The sequence below is a fragment of the Rhododendron vialii genome, chromosome 13a (genome assembly GCF_030253575.1).
Source record: "Rhododendron vialii isolate Sample 1 chromosome 13a, ASM3025357v1".
NCBI classification, from domain to species: Eukaryota; Viridiplantae; Streptophyta; class Magnoliopsida; order Ericales; family Ericaceae; genus Rhododendron; species Rhododendron vialii.
Window position 1 is genome coordinate 9,521,127 of NC_080569.1, and position 16,256 is coordinate 9,537,382.

Genomic DNA, 16,256 nt, shown 5'->3' on the forward strand with positions numbered 1-16,256 from the left:
TTTCCTTATTTTTTATTATATGCTAGTCATAAATCTTCTATTTGTTTTTCAAGAAAGGAGACCCCAAAAAGTATTCTAAAACTAAACTTAATGGGCCAAAGTGAAATAATATAAATGATGATGTGTAATTAAGAAAAAAAAACTCCACATTAATTCAAACCCTAAAATAACTTAACCTAAAAAATTAAGAGAACTTAATTATAATGCCACTCCCAAAAGGAGGTGCGGTTATCAATTTGGAAAATCCATATAGGGATCTGGGGAGTGGCATTATAAATTTGGAGAGTGACATTATCTTTGTGTATACCGATATTCTGGACTATCAATGAAAGAAGCATGGTAATGTGCACATAAATTGAATTGGGTCTCTAGGACTGCCCTCTCTGATGCTATTTGACTTTGATTTGGGGGTATGGTTTCGCAGCAAAACACGTACAGAAGGGCTACTATTTAAGTTGTATTCTGAGATCAGTCACTTTGTACATATTGCCATAAGTTAGGTCTGTCTCCAATCCTTCCTCGCTCATATCCCCAATAATTAGAGACTACATGAGTTTTGTTGTTATTGTTGGAGTGGCATTATCCACGCCCAAAATTAAAATTAGTCTTTTTTCATACTCCATGTACAAATGAAAAACATCATTTACTATAGTTTTTATTATGTTATTTTAATTTTTTCTGGAGCCGATGACTATTAATATTGTAATGCATCTTTTTATTTTTTTAGTATATATTTCACCACTACTAGGATAAAATCCTGGTTCCATCTCTGCTTAGTTAGTAAGTTAGTTCACAGAGAGTTCAGAGATTGTCTATAGCCCTGAACCCCAATCGCCTCTCCTGGGGCTTGAACCTATCTCCATCAAAAGTGGCAGTGGGTGCATGATGCTTGAAAAGTCCTAGATCGCCTAGGTATATAAATATAAATATTTGCTATGTTCCGAATTTTTTCAATATCAACCCACAATCTATATCAATCCAATCAATCACTGGAAAACAATAAACATAAGAACACCAAGATATACGTGGAAAACTCTAAACAAGAAAAAAACCACGAGAATGAATAAAGTACTATAAACATTGTGTAGTTACAAGTAATCTTACCTTACAATTTGAATCCTCACAATCGAGCCTAAGACCTACTTACCGAATCTACGTTTACCACACTCATTGCTTGACCGCCGCTGTCTTGAATCCACAAGCCTTCCACATTCTTTCAGAAATCCACTGAAGAACAAGTCTAAGTTTGTAGAAATAAAGTTGTGAATACTTTTTGGAGTTTCATTGTGGCTTCAACGATTGAATCAGAAGTCCAAGACTCAAACGTAAAAATACCACTCCATCTTGTCTGAACTAGACCCACGTCCTTTTTCTTTTTTTCCCTTCTGCTCCTTTTGTTTCGTTCCCCTAGCATACAAAAGAATACTACCTTTTGTATTAGCTGTAACATGTGCACCACTTCCGCCTCATTTAGGCAGGTTTTATCAATTGATCTCAAATTGATACCCAGTCAATCCATTCCAATTGAGCTCTCTCCGACCACTTGATCTAAACGCGATTATTTCATTCAATCACTTTTAATTACAAATAAATATTCGATTTTCTTTCACTTTCTAAACAGACACTCTAGAAATAAATAATAAATAAATTACAACTCGATAATCAGAGATACAATTAAATGTGTGTTTTGTTTTGAAATTTGCCAACATAGAGAGACCATGACTCGTGGTCCTAACAATGCCAACTGAGCTAAGAGCACATTGGCTTGGTAGATTCAAACATAATCTCTATAGTTTTATGAAAGAAAAATTGTCGTACCGATTAGAAAGGTTCTCACTCTTGTTTTGCTGAAATCATGCACAAGAGTATTTTGTTAGGAGAAATCATTTTAACATTCAGATGAAATGTTCCCTCTATCCCCGTTTGTTTATCTACCTTTTTGCTATAGTGCACCCTTGTGTGAGGCATACATCTATCGATCTCATCAATCAACAGTTCAGATTAAAAACAATTTTTTACCGGTAAAAGATATTTATTATCGGTCAAAGTTAAAAAATACATTGCAACCGTTGATTGATGAGATCGATGATCCGTGTGCCGCACTACACACGCACTACACTAGGGTGCACTAGAGCACCGCCGATTCCCATTTTAAGTTCGACTCTTGAAAGTTTTATTATGCCCTTTCTCGTAATAGTTTCATCATGCCCTTTCTCTTTGGAAGCACAACAAAAAGGTGATTGATTTTCACTCTCATTCCTTATAAATGCAGTTTCTTTTTTGCCCTCTTGCAGTGTGAATTTCCAATGATGTCCTTCAAAACATGTGGAAGAGTCTCCGGATGAAGGGTTAATTTCATAAATTAACATGTAAATTAATAAGCAAAAAAATGAAAGAGAGAGTATAATTATGAAAATGGGGTGTGCAAAAATTACTATCCAAAACAAAGTTAAGAGTACAATCCTAAGCATTGAAAAATAATGCCCTTTTTATCTAATGCTAAAACGACAAAGGATACTTTTTATAACTCAAACCTAAAAATAAAATCTTTCGTCGTTTTAGCACTGGTCATACAAAAATAAAAATACTAGAACCGCACTCTTGCACACACAAGAGTGTTGTTCGTGCACTTGTACGTGCAAATGTGTTATTGTAGCACTCTTGAGATAAAAAAAAGTGCATTGGAAAAATAAAAGAAATTGATCTTCATACTCCCCCTTTTTTTTAAGTGCACTCTATTTTTTATCTTTACTCATGTAGAATTAGAAAATTACCCTATATACCATTTTTTCGGTCACACATGAAAATGATAATTATGTAATTTTACATCACTACAAAATAAAAAAATATATATTTGGATAAAAGGAGAGTGTGAAAATCAATTCTCAAGAAAAATTCTACGCCCACAAACACGACACTTTACACACTGATCGGTATAATGTGTGTAGATCCCAACGTGAACCGAAGATGTGTGTTTGTGATCGCAGAAGAATTGTTGTTGTGAAAATGTTTCTTCTTTTTTAAAACTTTTTATTTAATCGGCGTTTTTGAGAACAGAATCAGAAGTCGCACTTGACACAGTTTAGAGTGACAGATCATCATCCCATGGAGGAGGAGGAGGACAACGTGGCGCTCTCTTGCTCAATGCTGGTCCCTTTCCGAAACCCGACCCCCGCTCACCACGGCGGCGTCGTTCAGCCCGTCCGCCGCCAACTGGCGGTGGTGGTGCCCCCCACAACCTCCGCAATCACCGCCGCCTCCTCCTTCTCGGGGTTCGAACTCCCTCGCGGATGGTACGTGGAGAGCGTACCCCGCGCCGACGGCATCCGTTCCGACAGGGTCCCCTCTCTATTCCCTTGACTTTATTGCCCTTCGAAAAAGAATAAGTTGTGCTTGAATGCTGATTGTATGTAAATAGATTTTTATATACACACAAATGCGCGCCGCGATTGCGCATATATTGATTGATCTTCTGTTGTTGTTTTTTTTTCGATTTTACTTTTTTTTTTTTTTTTTTTTTACTTTTTCGATTTTACTTCGAATCCTGGGTTTTGGTTGCGTTGTCATGGTTTTAGAGACATGAATTTTTTTTGTTGGTACGTGCGAGAATGAATTGAGATTCATAACATGCATGAAATGTTTAGTGTGCGTAATATAGTAGTACATCAAGTGTGTGATTGTTATTTTTGGGAATTCTGCTCTGAATTGACTGTTTTTTCTGCCCCATACCAGATTTCGGTAAAACGATAACAATTAGGTTTGACGAGACTTTTATTTTTATTTTTATAATTCAGTTGTCGGGGTTAGCTTACACGCATCTCGACTAATATTGGAGGCCCAATCTCAGCACCCACTTGCAGGATCAGCCCTGAAGGAGTTGATATTAAGCTATACATTTCGGCAGCTAATTCAACCATTGTACAAAATATGCACCAAGAGATTAAAACAAAAAAAAAAAAGCTTAAAAAGAGTTAGGGGGAACTGCTTTCCACAAACACTACATTTGCTATGATTTTCTGGTGTTTGGTTGGACATAAAATTTACATGCACTTTAATGGCAAAAATTTTACCTCCTAAAAGCTGAAAATGAACTTGTAATTTCCTTTGTCCTGATAAACACTTGATTACTCAATGCACAAATCGCCTGAGAATATGCATACACAGAGTGAACCATGACTTTTGTGGGTCCCACTTTGTTTGTCCATGTTTCTATTCTCGGATGTCCAAAATGCATGTGTAACAAGTCCTTAAAGTATGTTAGTTTTCCAAAATTATCCGTACGTAGGGGCTAAGATAAATTTCAGTTCTATTAAGACACGATTAAAACCACTCTGCTCTGCCGATAACCATGAATCTTTTTGTGATGCTGAACCGAGATACTAATATTAGCTATTGGGGTGTAGGATTTGAAATTACTGCTGGTAATTACAATGAGTTTTTGAGCTCTGTTTTGAGAGACATAAAAGGCTATTGGAGTAACGACGAGTCGATGACAATAACAATAAGCATACCATGTAAATGCATTGTCATTGTCACTAGAGCCTTTTGGCTTTGACCTTACTGTATGTGCGTATGCTATCTGAAATTGTGGTCACAATGTTCTTGATTATTAAGTTTTTCTAAATAATTTAACCTCTAAGTATCAAGTATAACAAATATGTTCAGTTAGATATAAAAATGATGGAAACTTCCAGCATTTCGTCTTGAAGGGTAAATGCTGATCCAAGTATCGAGACAAGTCTCAGGGACAATTTTATTTTTTTTGAAATTCCTCCATGCGGTTGGAAGCCAGTGGGATGGTGGAGTCCGTTACTTTGGGAATCTGGCATAAAATATGTATCGATTCTTAAGTGCTTTCTGATGCAAGTCTATGTTAAATAGCACAGACCACAGATGTTATGGTGGTCTGGAAGATAATAGAAATTTGAGATGATCCACCTCCAATAATTTTTTTTTCATAAGATTAGCACCCATTTGAAAGTTTATTCTGGCCTGGTAGCATGTTTTGTAAGTTATCAGGAAATTCTTTTGTTGAATTGTATGATGCTTGTCTGAAACCATAGAGTTGCTATCCCCTTGTGCAGTATTACCATGAGCCTGAGACTGGAAAGAAGTTCCGTTCCACAAAAGAAGTTGAGAGATACCTAACAGGAGTGGAATATACACCACGGTCACGGTCAAGGTCAGATAGGCCATTCACACTGGGTAAAATGGTATGTCTGAGAGTTGCTTATTTTCCAGCTGACATTTGAAGATGTTTTTTTCTGTCATTGGCCTTGACATGCTTCTTTCTTACCTTTTACAGAGTTCACGTTCCAGGAAAATGATTGTTTCAGGAGGAATGGTAAATTTGGTCACTTCCTTTTTTCCAAAAAGACTGGTTACAGATGGAATCTCTCACGCACCTACAAGCTAGAGGAGATTAATAGAGCGTTTCCATTAGCACATCTGTTGTTAAGCAACCTATAGAAGTTGGTTATTATACAAGTTTACTCCTTTGGTTCAAAATTTGAACATATTAGACACCTCTATTGCGGTTTTGAATATCATACTAACTTTTACTCTTTGAAATTTCCCATATAACTAGTTTATATGCATGCAACCTCGCTAATTTTCAGACGTTATCTGCCACCTTAAGTGTTGGTTATTTCATACAATCGGAACTGTGACCTTACTTTTAGGTAGTTTTTGTGGGGGGTTCTTTTTCTCAATTTGTTTTGACGTTAGGACCAATTAGGGCACTTTTTTTTTCCCCGCTCAGCCCTAACCTTGGAGCTTGCTAGCACACATTTTGAGACAACAAAATTTCTCCAGGTAAGATGCTGGCCCCTTAGGAGGGGAGTTTGGATTTTGGAGTCCATGCCATCCACCTGGGACGGCTGTCCTTCCAAGTATCCTACTTCCTGGTGTTCATTTCTGAATCTTCTATTTTATTATTCAAATTTTTTGAATTTTGGACACGTTCCTTGTCTTTTTCATGATGAACAATTTCAAATGGTAACTGTCCAGAGAATCCAAAACAAATAGCAAGAATATATAGAAACATGAAATATTTAGTTGGAGTAGGTGTATATAAGATCAATTTTTTGGTGACATATACTAGAACCGGTACAAGGAGGGCTGATCCGTATCATTGACGCTGATCGGCTGATGCCACTGCAGTTGTTGCCACTGGATAAGAGGGGATCTAGCCGACGACAATTAGTTGTGGCCCCCACCGTCACTGCAGCTATGACACCGTTCAATCTCCCTGATGGTTGGGTTGTGGAGGAGGTACCCCGCAAGTGCCATGGTTGGTTTGACAAGGTGCAATTATCCTTTCTTTGAATAGTTTTGCTTTTAAAAATAGGAAAATTTGCACAAGTATTGTTTTTTCCTCCATTACTCGAAATTTCTTTGCTTAAAGCTTGTAGAATTTTGGGAAACTTATTCTGGAATACAGAGACATCATTGATTACGTGTTCTACTCTTTTTCTTGTTAATCTATAACTGAAGTATTGTGTTTGCTAGGATAACCAGCAATGGGACGACTTTATCACGTAAAAGTAACCCCTAGGGAACAACCTAACAGCTTAGTTCACTTTCCCATAATAGACGAGACTCGAGTTTGAGTTTCCGTATATTACGTAAGTAACCATTAAGTTTTTTTGTCAAGTAAAATGCCTTAGGATGTATCGATAGAGATAGACGACAATTTTTCAGCAAAGTTACGTTCATTTGTGTGCATGTGCAATATAATTACTTGTTCATTTCTTCACTTGTTTCCTTTGTATGGGTTTTTGGAAAGTCTATTTCATTCAAGAAGGAGAAAAGGTTGTGATGTTCGAATGTTTTAATATCACAATACTGGTAGATAGAAGAATACCTTGATCCTCTTAAATTGCAGTATGTTATTGAATTATGGTGCTTGTAGACGAGCATACTTAAGAAACTGAAGTTCTTTCTTGAATCCAATATCACCTTGAAGAATATTGTAAACCCTATTCCATCAGATGAGACTTCACCAATGCCGATAATTTCTTCTTGTGTTCTTCCACTGATATAAGAAGTGTGACAGACTGAATCTTGGTTAAGGAATTTATAAATGGCTTCTCTAGATATTTTTTATTAGACAGATATGGTAAATAAGTGAACCATTGTCCGGCTTCATGAGTCTGCTTCAATTTACCCTTTTCCTTTCGGGCTTGCTACCATGTTTACATTTGACACTGGTATGGACTTCTCTGTTTGCGTGTGTGTGGTGGAGGTGATCTGTCCTTCAATTTTTTCATTTTCTTGTGCAGTACTACTATGAACCTGGGACTGGACGGAAGTTCAGATCCCTGCTTTCTGTTCAGCGATATCTGGCAGAAGTGGGAGAGGATGCACCCCTTTCCCAGTTGTTTAAATCGGCCAACCGTGTTAAGGTTAGTTAATAGTTAACTTGGATTTTAGTTGGAGGCCCGCATCTTGCATTTAGTTAATACAAAGTCAGCCAAAGTAGAATTCACTGTGCTCCAGTTCTTCTTGACCATATGCACTGTCTGTTTTTGTCCCAGAAATTTGGATTGCAGAAGAAATTTTCTTCAGGGAAGTTGAAGAGTTCAACATCTGATATCCCCAAGCCACCGGAAAAAATCAACTGGGTTCTTGCTGATCCTAGAGGGAATACGTGGAACCCTTTCATTGGAGAATCAATGATTCCAGAACCTATAAAACAACGATGGGCCAATAGATTTGCGGTATCCATCGATGACACAAATTCTACTGCACATTTGTTGAAAGACAAAGGTACTTGTGCTTGGTTTACCAAAAACACAAAGGTCATGTTAAATGTTCTCACTATTTCTGGTACACTGTTCTATATGATTCGTTGATTTATTCATCCTCTATTTGTTGTTCTGAGTACAGTTGGAGTCAGAATATACATCTGACATGATCCATAGTATCTTAGGGGGATTCTATATTGGGGAAATGGATTCATTTATCCCCAACGGTTTTCACATTGTTAGTTTGGGGTGCATCTATTTGGCGCTTCTTAACTTCTGGGCTAGAAGTATTCAATAGCTTGTTTTCAATTATTATTTGGATGTTTTGTGATCGCATGCGGACATTTTTCTTACGTTTTCGATTGTATCTTACTTATCTTGTGCCTGAAATTTCCATGCAAGGCCCAAACATATTACTGAACCGCATGGGAATCTCTGTTTATTTATTAATTATTTTCTTTATTTGCAGTTCATGATGATTAGCAGCCGATGAACTCTGGGGGGAGATGTAAGATAAAGTTTTGGCAATTTTGTAGTGGGTTGGCACCAGGTTGAATGGGACTACACACCCCACTTTGTACAGTTTTGGCGACATTGATTATCCTAGCTGCTGTATAAATTCCCTGTTTTTATCTTTGATTGCCTCAGTAATGCTTGCTTAGTTCTTGTGATACTATTAACTTGCTGAGGTTCAGTGATCTTTGAAACAAGTTTGACTCATGGTTTCTTGAACTACTTATTAACCATGTCTTCGGCTGTTATACATATGGAACTGAATCTCATGCTAATCGACGCCATTTTAGCCAAACGACCCCCCTAGCTTCGGTATTGTCTCATTTGGACATAGTGACCGCATTAATACGCCGAGGGGAATTCACCATCACCTGAAGATGTTTGGTAGGCCTAAGATTTAGCACTGGCATGCTCAGCTTGTTGGTGTCCAACAAAGACTTTGATATCACAAAAGCACGTCAAGAAAAGGAAAAATGAAAGGCAATTTCACAATCTAAATATTACAGTACAAATCTAAAACCTGAATGTAGCTTACGTCCCCTGTAATGCATATGCTTCACAAGCATGAATAAAGTCTCAAAATGTTCAGTACACCAAAGAAAAAGATTATAGTCCAAACCTCTGCAGCAATTATGAAAACCACCTATATAAATTCTATAAACTCAATTTCCTGTTCTATTCGAAAATCTCTGCCCCTCAACCTGGTTTTCTCAGCCATTCTTTATAAACTCATGTGTTGCACCTAGCCATGGACCATCCTATCCGACTTCGCTTAACCAAATCCGACTGGCTAATTTACCTTCATCGTCTTTTCGTGCTTGCACATTTAAGTCCAGTCTCAACCTCTTTTATCAATAATGTCACTGCTCAAAATCAGAGTCTTCCGGACACGTATAGAGATAGATTATCTCTCAAAACCAAAGCAGTCTTGTCAGCAAATTTACAAACCTCTTGTTTGTAGCCGGCGTCGTGGTGGTGAGACAAAACTAACTCATCATAAACATCATCTTCCATGTCAATCACAATGTTATGCAGAATGCAACAGACAAGAATAATCCTCGGCAACCTATTCTTGTCTGGTCTCCACATCACTCCTTGAATTATCCTCCACATCTCCTTCAACCTTGTCAACGCCCTATGTGCCACCACACGCGTGGCGAAATGCCGCTTATTGAACTCAACCTTCGATTCCGAATTCTCTTTCCCTTTAAAAGGGGTTATAAGCCAAGGCAATATCGGAAAACCTGAATCACCAACTATATATTCCCTTAGTTCTGTTCCTTCTGAGAGCTTCATCTTTTTCCCATTTAACCTCTCTCCTTTCTCACAAAGCTTGAAGAAAGTTGACCTCTGAAGCACATCGAAATCATCCATTTTTCCCGGCCATCCAGTAACTATATCACGAAACCTCATATCTGGGTCCACAATTGCTTGCAAAATCATACTATGGTTCTTCTCACGATCGAGCCACACATTACTGTCCATTTCGGTTGATGACAATAGCATAGTAATGTGGGTGGTGTCGATCGCGCCACAACAATTTGGAAGGCCTCTGATTTTCTCAAACTTCGATTTTATTTTCGTCATTTCTTGCTCAGTGGAAGGCCACTGAAGGTGGTGAATCCCTCTTTCTTCCATGGCCTCCACGAAACGCCATGTCAGTTGAGAGACGGTTGAGTGATTAGTGCCGAATGAATCCGCCACTGCTATTAGTGAATCACCAGAGCTCAGCCTCCTTAAAGCTATGGCCACTTGATCATTTAAGCACATTGGTTTTCCATTGCTAAACATGAAGTTTGATGTCTTGGCCATCATACCGTCCTTGACAAGGGAACATATATAGTTGAACGTTTTTCTGGAGATCTTGAACATGGACTCGAACTTTTCCAAGCCCTTTGACGGAGATGAAATACCTGCAGATAGAAGGAGAAAGAGGACATCATGTTTTGCAAGGGATTAATTGGTACAGAATAAAAGAGAACTTCTTTTATTTCCATCCTTTTTCACCTTTTGTTGACTTACTTTTTCAACAACCAACTGTTATATCCATCAAGCCCAAGTGATTTCTTTCTACATCACACTATATAAACTTGGGAAGTGAAAAGTAAGCTCCAAGGTAGACATACGTATATGAACAAGTGTTGCAAAGCTGACTGTGAATGAAGGGGTGAACAAGCAGATTGACCATACAAATTGCAGATCACATCACATGATACAGATATCAAGCTATATTAACACATATTTGGTCTTCCTTCCATCAGTCATTAGTTTATAATCATCAGAGCGGAATCTAAGCCTCGTGTTTGACATTTCATTCGTGCTTGACAGGAAGCACTCATCGTTTTTATCACATACCACACTTAACCAATTTCCCTCATAATGCTGAACAAGCAAAAGAAGCAACCATCTTAATCACTTCTGAAAAAAAGAAAATCTGAAACATCTGGGGTGAAACCCTCTCTATTTTCACAAGAAGTCTCTTTCCCATCCATCAGCATTGGTTCTTCCACGAAATTCATAAGAGGCATATGTAATAAACATGGTTCAAGGAAGGCAAAAAGGGACAGACTTGCATTTTTCATGACATGGAAAAACCAGGAACTTGCAATTTAGAACTTTAAAAGGGACATGATGCTCATTACTGTAAACTGAGTTGAGCTAACCTAACTCCAGAGTTGCTAGACAATTGCATGGTTTACACGGATGACTGATAGGCACAGTACAATACTTCTTGTAAACTGTTTTCAAAAAGAAGCTTGATGTTGTTTTAAAAATGCAAGCAACCTAAGAAATACGCGTCAATCCCACCTAAATGTGCCAACTGACACATGCTTGGAGAATCTCACCTGTGATGCATAATAACATTTGACCCTCTAAAAGTTGGCCCTAATTTCTCAGTTCTGCAGTTGTAATTTTATCAGTCACCTATCAGAATCTAGGTATTATTAGTAGCTTACATGCCTTGTGTCCTTGCAAGTTATTGTGACTCCCACATAAGGTTAGCAACTCGTGATTGTTCTGCCAAATTGCATACTCACGTAGTCAACTCATAAAACGAAGGTACAATTACTAGCCAACATGCCTTCTATCCTTGTAATGACAGGTCATCAAAGTTAACAATCCCCAGATATAACTCAAGAATACAACAACAACAACAAAACCCATGTAGTCCCCAATCATTGGGGGTATGGGCAAGGGAGGATTGGAGATAAACCTAACCTTTGGCAATATGCACAAAGTGGCTGCTCTCAAAATACCATTGGAACAGTGGCCCCCCTATACCTGTTTTGGTGCGGAACCATGCCCCCAAATCAAAGCCGAATGGCATCAGAGAGGGCAGGCCTAGAGACGCAATTCAATTTATGTGCACATCACCATGCTTCCTTTATTGATAACTCAAGCATATGAACCAATTAATAAGTGGAGTTGTGGATTTCTGAATTTGCATGGGTCCATACACGATAAGTTCTCATTTTTAGCTACAAATAGATTTTTCACAAGTTCCATCAAAAGCATCACAGGAAAAGAAACTAAGTGGGATACATTTCTTTTCATCGTAGAGAAAGAAACAGAAAAACTGAGAAGGTATAACAAATGTCTCTATCTTTTGACATACTTCACAGAATCCCTACAACAAGGTACACCAAAGTCACATCAAGACTGTAACATAGTAGTTCAACTGAAGCTCCCATCCAAAAAGAAGCATCAGGGCCCAATTTGCAGCGGATAGCATCAATCAATAAGGACTAGTCTCAACTCAAAAAGGGACAGTGCTGTACCAAAAGCGAAGGAAACACCTAGTTGGGACTTCACATCAAATGGAACGGATATGAGTGTGTTCCTCAGCATGGAAATTCAGGGACGTCACACAAGCAGCCAATGCCCAAGTAATATACCCGAAAGCTCTGTTTAATTGGCCGGACTATTGGTCTGGGGATATATAACACGATACGATGAGTGATCCCTTTAGACGAATAATAAGGGGATTACCAACACCTACACGCAAATGTAGTGCATATCCCATGTTTTATGGCACCGGTTGGCTGAAGAATAAGCTATCCCTCCCCAGTTGCATTCAAATGATGAAATTGATGTCCCATAAGACAAGTAATATAATCTGATGTCTAATCTGACCAATCAATAGGTCCTAAGAGGTGTCAAGAAAAGTAGGCCAATTTCATCATATATTTCTTGGGGCAGGCCAATTTTGCATATGCTTGAACTGCAGAACTTAATATGAACATTTTGGGAAACAGCTGTCAATTCCCAACTGGATTCCAGTGAATATGATGAATTTCTATGAAAAAATGACAAAAATGTAAAAGGAACCATTTCGAAAAACTGGTTTTCTACTTGCCAGTTCAACCTTCATTATCAAAGAGTCACTTGGAAGGCACGTTCCAAGAGAGTACAATCTTGAGTGGAAGAACTTCCTTCAGGCCTCCAAAGTATTGTAGGATTGACAGATCTATCTGAAGGAAGTTCATGATAGATTTACTTATTTTATGACTTCGTTAATGAGCAGCTAATTCACGCCCCTACATTTTCTTTATAATAGGACTGGAACTCTCACAATAAAGTGACAATCAACTCCAGCCATAACAAAGACACATTGACTTAATCTCTGGAGATATTGCAAGACCTCAAACATACCTTGATTTCATTTTCCTTTGTACCAATAAAATTACCTTGATTTCCAAGCAACTATAGTAGCAGAGAGTTTAAACTGGCACAGTCAGCCAATTAACTGGGAGGGCATGCCCCTTTTTAAAGAAAATAGAACACTATCCGCAAACTTTTAAGCAACAGCCAACAGGGCTCAAAGGACCATCAAATAAACAAGTTAGAAGTGGAGCAGAGAGTGGAATTAGGGAAATTTTGTTAATAAGCTATTGCTGTACTCTTCGAGCTTTTTACTAAGCCTTATACTAGCAACAAAGTCCAATCAATCTACATGTCAAGAATGCTGCTCAGCGTCATATTGCAACTTAAGGAATTTGGCATTTGACAGCCACTGTTTTGAATAATTTCTCAAAGGACTCAATTCATTCCATTTCCTAATAGCATATAAGGAAACTGCCCTAAGTCTCAGCTTAGGTTGAGATGGATTGGGGACCTGGGGTTGATATTAGGTTTGCATCTTGCCAAAGAAGAAGAAGAAACAGGAAAGGCACATCAAATAAGCAGGCTGTAGTGTACAACCAAAATGCACGCAGAATGGCAATATTTTATAGAATCGCCTAGGACCTAGGTTTTTGAATATCACGGACCATGATGCCCTCGACAAAACTCAATGATTAACGTAGCCGACCTGAATTGATTGGGGCTTAAGGCTCTGTTTGATTTGGTTATGGACTCTCCTCACACAACAGTAGTACGAGAGGAAGGAGTTTGAACCCAAGAGAGAAGCTTATTTGTTCAATGGCAAGTGGTTAGTTATGGAAAGACATAAATTGATCTCATAAATCTAAGCTGCCATGCTAATTTCGTCATCAATTCAACAATATCACTTTGAAGATATCCAATTGTACTTCTCTAACGAGCAACAATAAGGAATGCTTTTCACAAGCTCACTTCCTTATGTAGCTGCCAATGACCTAGACACCTTTATTATCTTAAATCTATTAAAACAGAACCTAAATAATATGATCTCACATCTTTTCTTGCCCTCATAATAGAACTTCACAAAACTAGAATGTTGGTAAAAACTTCCCTCGAAGTGGCTGAAAATGGCAGATTAGGGATCCTTCTAGCTGTACCCGAGTTCATTTGCAATGCATTAACACGTAAATCCAATGAAAAGGGAAACAGAAAGAGAATGAAACTGCCCCAAATGAATTCAACTCAATCAATGGAAATTTCATCGAATAGAGACAACCCCAACACATCTATCATTCCATTAGTTATGTTCAACAGCAATCCATATCAAGATTCAATAAACAGTTGAACACAAATAATTTGAATTTTTCAAAACACAAAGCAATAAAAAGCAGGTATATAATGCAAATATGAAAAGAAGATATACCACCAATTCTCTTAGACAAGGCATCCCACCAATCCAAAGAACCCTCCTCGGAAGACCCAGAAGCAGAAACGTTGGGTTCAACCTTCCTCCTCTTTTTGTAACCCTTTACTGGACCCATCAGGGCAATTGAATTAACAAAACCCAGAAACCCCACTAACTCCAAACATCAAAATTCGTTAGAATTTACAGAGGAACCAATACCCATTAGCTTAAAAAGCACGAGATTGAATAATATGGACGGAGAGAGATCATGTAAGAGTTGTCAACGGGGGGAAAAAATGCAAAAGGTTTATTGGAAAAGGGATGACTAGTTTGTGTTTGTGAGTGATGTGTTATTTGTGCGTGCTTTTTGTGAAGTTTGGAGCATGCAAAGTAAGGGACTTGAAATAGGAGAGAAATTGTGGAGGAGTGACGAGAAATATACGCAAACTGTTTTGGGTTGGTTTTTATTAAAAGAAAGACAGATGGACAATGTGGAAAGAAAAGTAGTAGTAGTAGTAGAAGTAAGAGTCGTTTGCAGCGAGTCTCTCTCTCTCTACATGTTTATGGATTTAGGCAAGAGAAAGGAAGGGTAGCTTGATATGCTTGCTTTTGTATGATGAATGAATATAGGAGGAGTATATAAATACACACACATATTTACTTTTATAAACCGGTATCCGAACCCGTTTACGTGCACCTCGACTTGGGACTACATTGATTTCACTTCTTATATCTTGATGAAAATTTGCTACTTTGCTAATTTATGGTATTACAACACAAAAATACCAATGAAATACCACTCAAAAATCAAAATCACAGAGGAAATGAAAATTTTAGTTTACATTCGGTCTAACAAGTAAATGAAGTGATGATTATTAAATTTTAGTTTTCTCTTCGTAAAGGTTCGTTCTAGTAGTGCCAGAGTGATTACTGATTACATTGCACAATGCTTTCTAAGCATAGTGTAAATGAAGTATCAAATTTCACTTTTCCGAAGTTTTTTTTGTGGATACAACGGTTCTTTTTAACGACATCTCACATGAGGTGAGTTCCGGATATGCGTATAGTCTCACCTCATGGGAGAAGAGCATTACAAATAACCGTGAATTGGAAAAAAATTCTTTCTCCCAACAAAATCTACTTCTCTAAAATTTTCATTCTAAGAATAAGTTTCAAATATAGTTCATCTAACCAAGTTCATAAAATAGTCTAACACAACAAATGCTACCAAATCTGTTTAATTCCGTTAGTTGCATTATCAGAGATATTAAGAATGTATAATCATACGGGATTCCAACTCGAATTCAATTTTTTGAATCTCCACTTTCTCAAAAGTGACACCCCTATCGCACTTATTTCCTTAATTGACCTAGAAAAATAGAAAAGAAAAATAGTTCCAAGATTACATATAACCAAGTAAGGAGTAAAGTTTGAAACTTTGTCTATCCAAAATGTTCCAATAAAATATCTGCAATCTTTAATCCCAGACAAATCATGAAACTCCAAATCATCTAAAACCAACAACTCAAGTTGTATTGAATAACAATTTTGTTCTCTTACCTATTAGTTAAAAAGAAAAAGAATCTGACGCGAAGAGTTAGTATTGGCAGCAAAGAATTACTCCTGACTGCGAAAAATTACTCATGGCCGCAAAATATTACTCTTGGCCGCGACGAATTACTCATGCCGCGAAGAATTACTCATTGCCATGAGGAATTACTCTTGACTGCCAAGAATTGCTCTAGGCCATAGAGAATTGCACTAGGCCATAGAGAATTGCACTTGGCCACAAAGAATTGCGAGACCATAAAGTAATTCGATGCGGCCAAGTGCAATTAGATGTGGCCAACAACAATTAAATAGAGTAATTCGTAGCGGCCAAGAGCAATTCGTAGCGGCCAAGAGCAATTATGTGCGGCCAAGAGTAATTCTTCGCGCCTAGAAGGATTTCTTCGTGGCCAAGAGCAATTCGTGTTGCCAAGAGCAAT

The 16,256-nt window shown here is 37.9% G+C and overlaps 2 protein-coding genes and 2 non-coding genes across 5 annotated transcripts; 2 read left to right on the forward strand and 2 right to left on the reverse strand.

The window, feature by feature from the left end:
- The first annotated feature begins 323 nt into the window (after nucleotides 1-323).
- On the forward strand, nucleotides 324-431 carry LOC131315463 (small nucleolar RNA snoR100). Its single transcript, XR_009196791.1, has one exon. It is a non-coding gene; the product is annotated as a small nucleolar RNA snoR100 (small nucleolar RNA).
- A 2,550-nt stretch (nucleotides 432-2,981) lies between these two features.
- On the forward strand, nucleotides 2,982-8,464 carry LOC131314786 (methyl-CpG-binding domain-containing protein 7). 2 transcript variants are annotated; one of them, XM_058343636.1, is made up of 7 exons: nucleotides 2,984-3,339; nucleotides 5,085-5,213; nucleotides 5,306-5,344; nucleotides 6,163-6,306; nucleotides 7,284-7,406; nucleotides 7,539-7,770; nucleotides 8,218-8,464. In XM_058343636.1, exons 1-7 carry the CDS (start codon nucleotides 3,106-3,108, stop codon nucleotides 8,229-8,231), a joined length of 915 nt encoding a protein of 304 aa, XP_058199619.1. In that variant the 5' UTR covers nucleotides 2,984-3,105; the 3' UTR covers nucleotides 8,232-8,464. The 2 variants fall into 2 exon arrangements, with proteins under 2 accessions (XP_058199618.1, XP_058199619.1); XM_058343635.1 differs by having other exon boundaries at nucleotides 2,982-3,339; nucleotides 7,539-8,464.
- Nucleotides 8,465-8,706: 242 nt separating this feature from the next.
- On the reverse strand, nucleotides 8,707-14,814 carry LOC131314785 (protein ALP1-like). Its single transcript, XM_058343634.1, has 2 exons — nucleotides 14,287-14,814; nucleotides 8,707-10,174 (listed from the first exon to the last, which is right to left on the reverse strand). Exons 1-2 carry the CDS (start codon nucleotides 14,402-14,404, stop codon nucleotides 9,135-9,137), a joined length of 1,158 nt encoding a protein of 385 aa, XP_058199617.1. The 5' UTR covers nucleotides 14,405-14,814; the 3' UTR covers nucleotides 8,707-9,134.
- LOC131315455 (small nucleolar RNA snoR100) lies at nucleotides 11,545-11,652 on the reverse strand. Its single transcript, XR_009196783.1, has one exon. It is a non-coding gene; the product is annotated as a small nucleolar RNA snoR100 (small nucleolar RNA).
- Nucleotides 14,815-16,256: the final 1,442 nt, after the last annotated feature.

What these genes read in the sequence shown, in the direction of transcription:
- LOC131314786 (XM_058343635.1), top strand. Translation starts at nt 3,106, where the DNA reads ATGGAGGAGGAGGAGGACAACGTGGCGCTCTCTTGCTCAATGCTGGTC. An exon ending in ACGGCATCCGTTCCGACAGG is followed by an intron (nt 3,340 to 5,084) that starts GTCCCCTCTCTA and finishes CCCCTTGTGCAG; the next exon opens with TATTACCATGAGCCTGAGAC. An exon ending in GCCATGGTTGGTTTGACAAG is followed by an intron (nt 6,307 to 7,283) that starts GTGCAATTATCC and finishes TTTCTTGTGCAG; the next exon opens with TACTACTATGAACCTGGGAC.
- LOC131314785 (XM_058343634.1), bottom strand. Translation starts at nt 14,404, where the DNA reads ATGGGTCCAGTAAAGGGTTACAAAAAGAGGAGGAAGGTTGAACCCAAC. An exon ending in CTTGTCTAAGAGAATTGGTG is followed by an intron (nt 10,175 to 14,286) that starts GTATATCTTCTT and finishes TTCTATCTGCAG; the next exon opens with GTATTTCATCTCCGTCAAAG.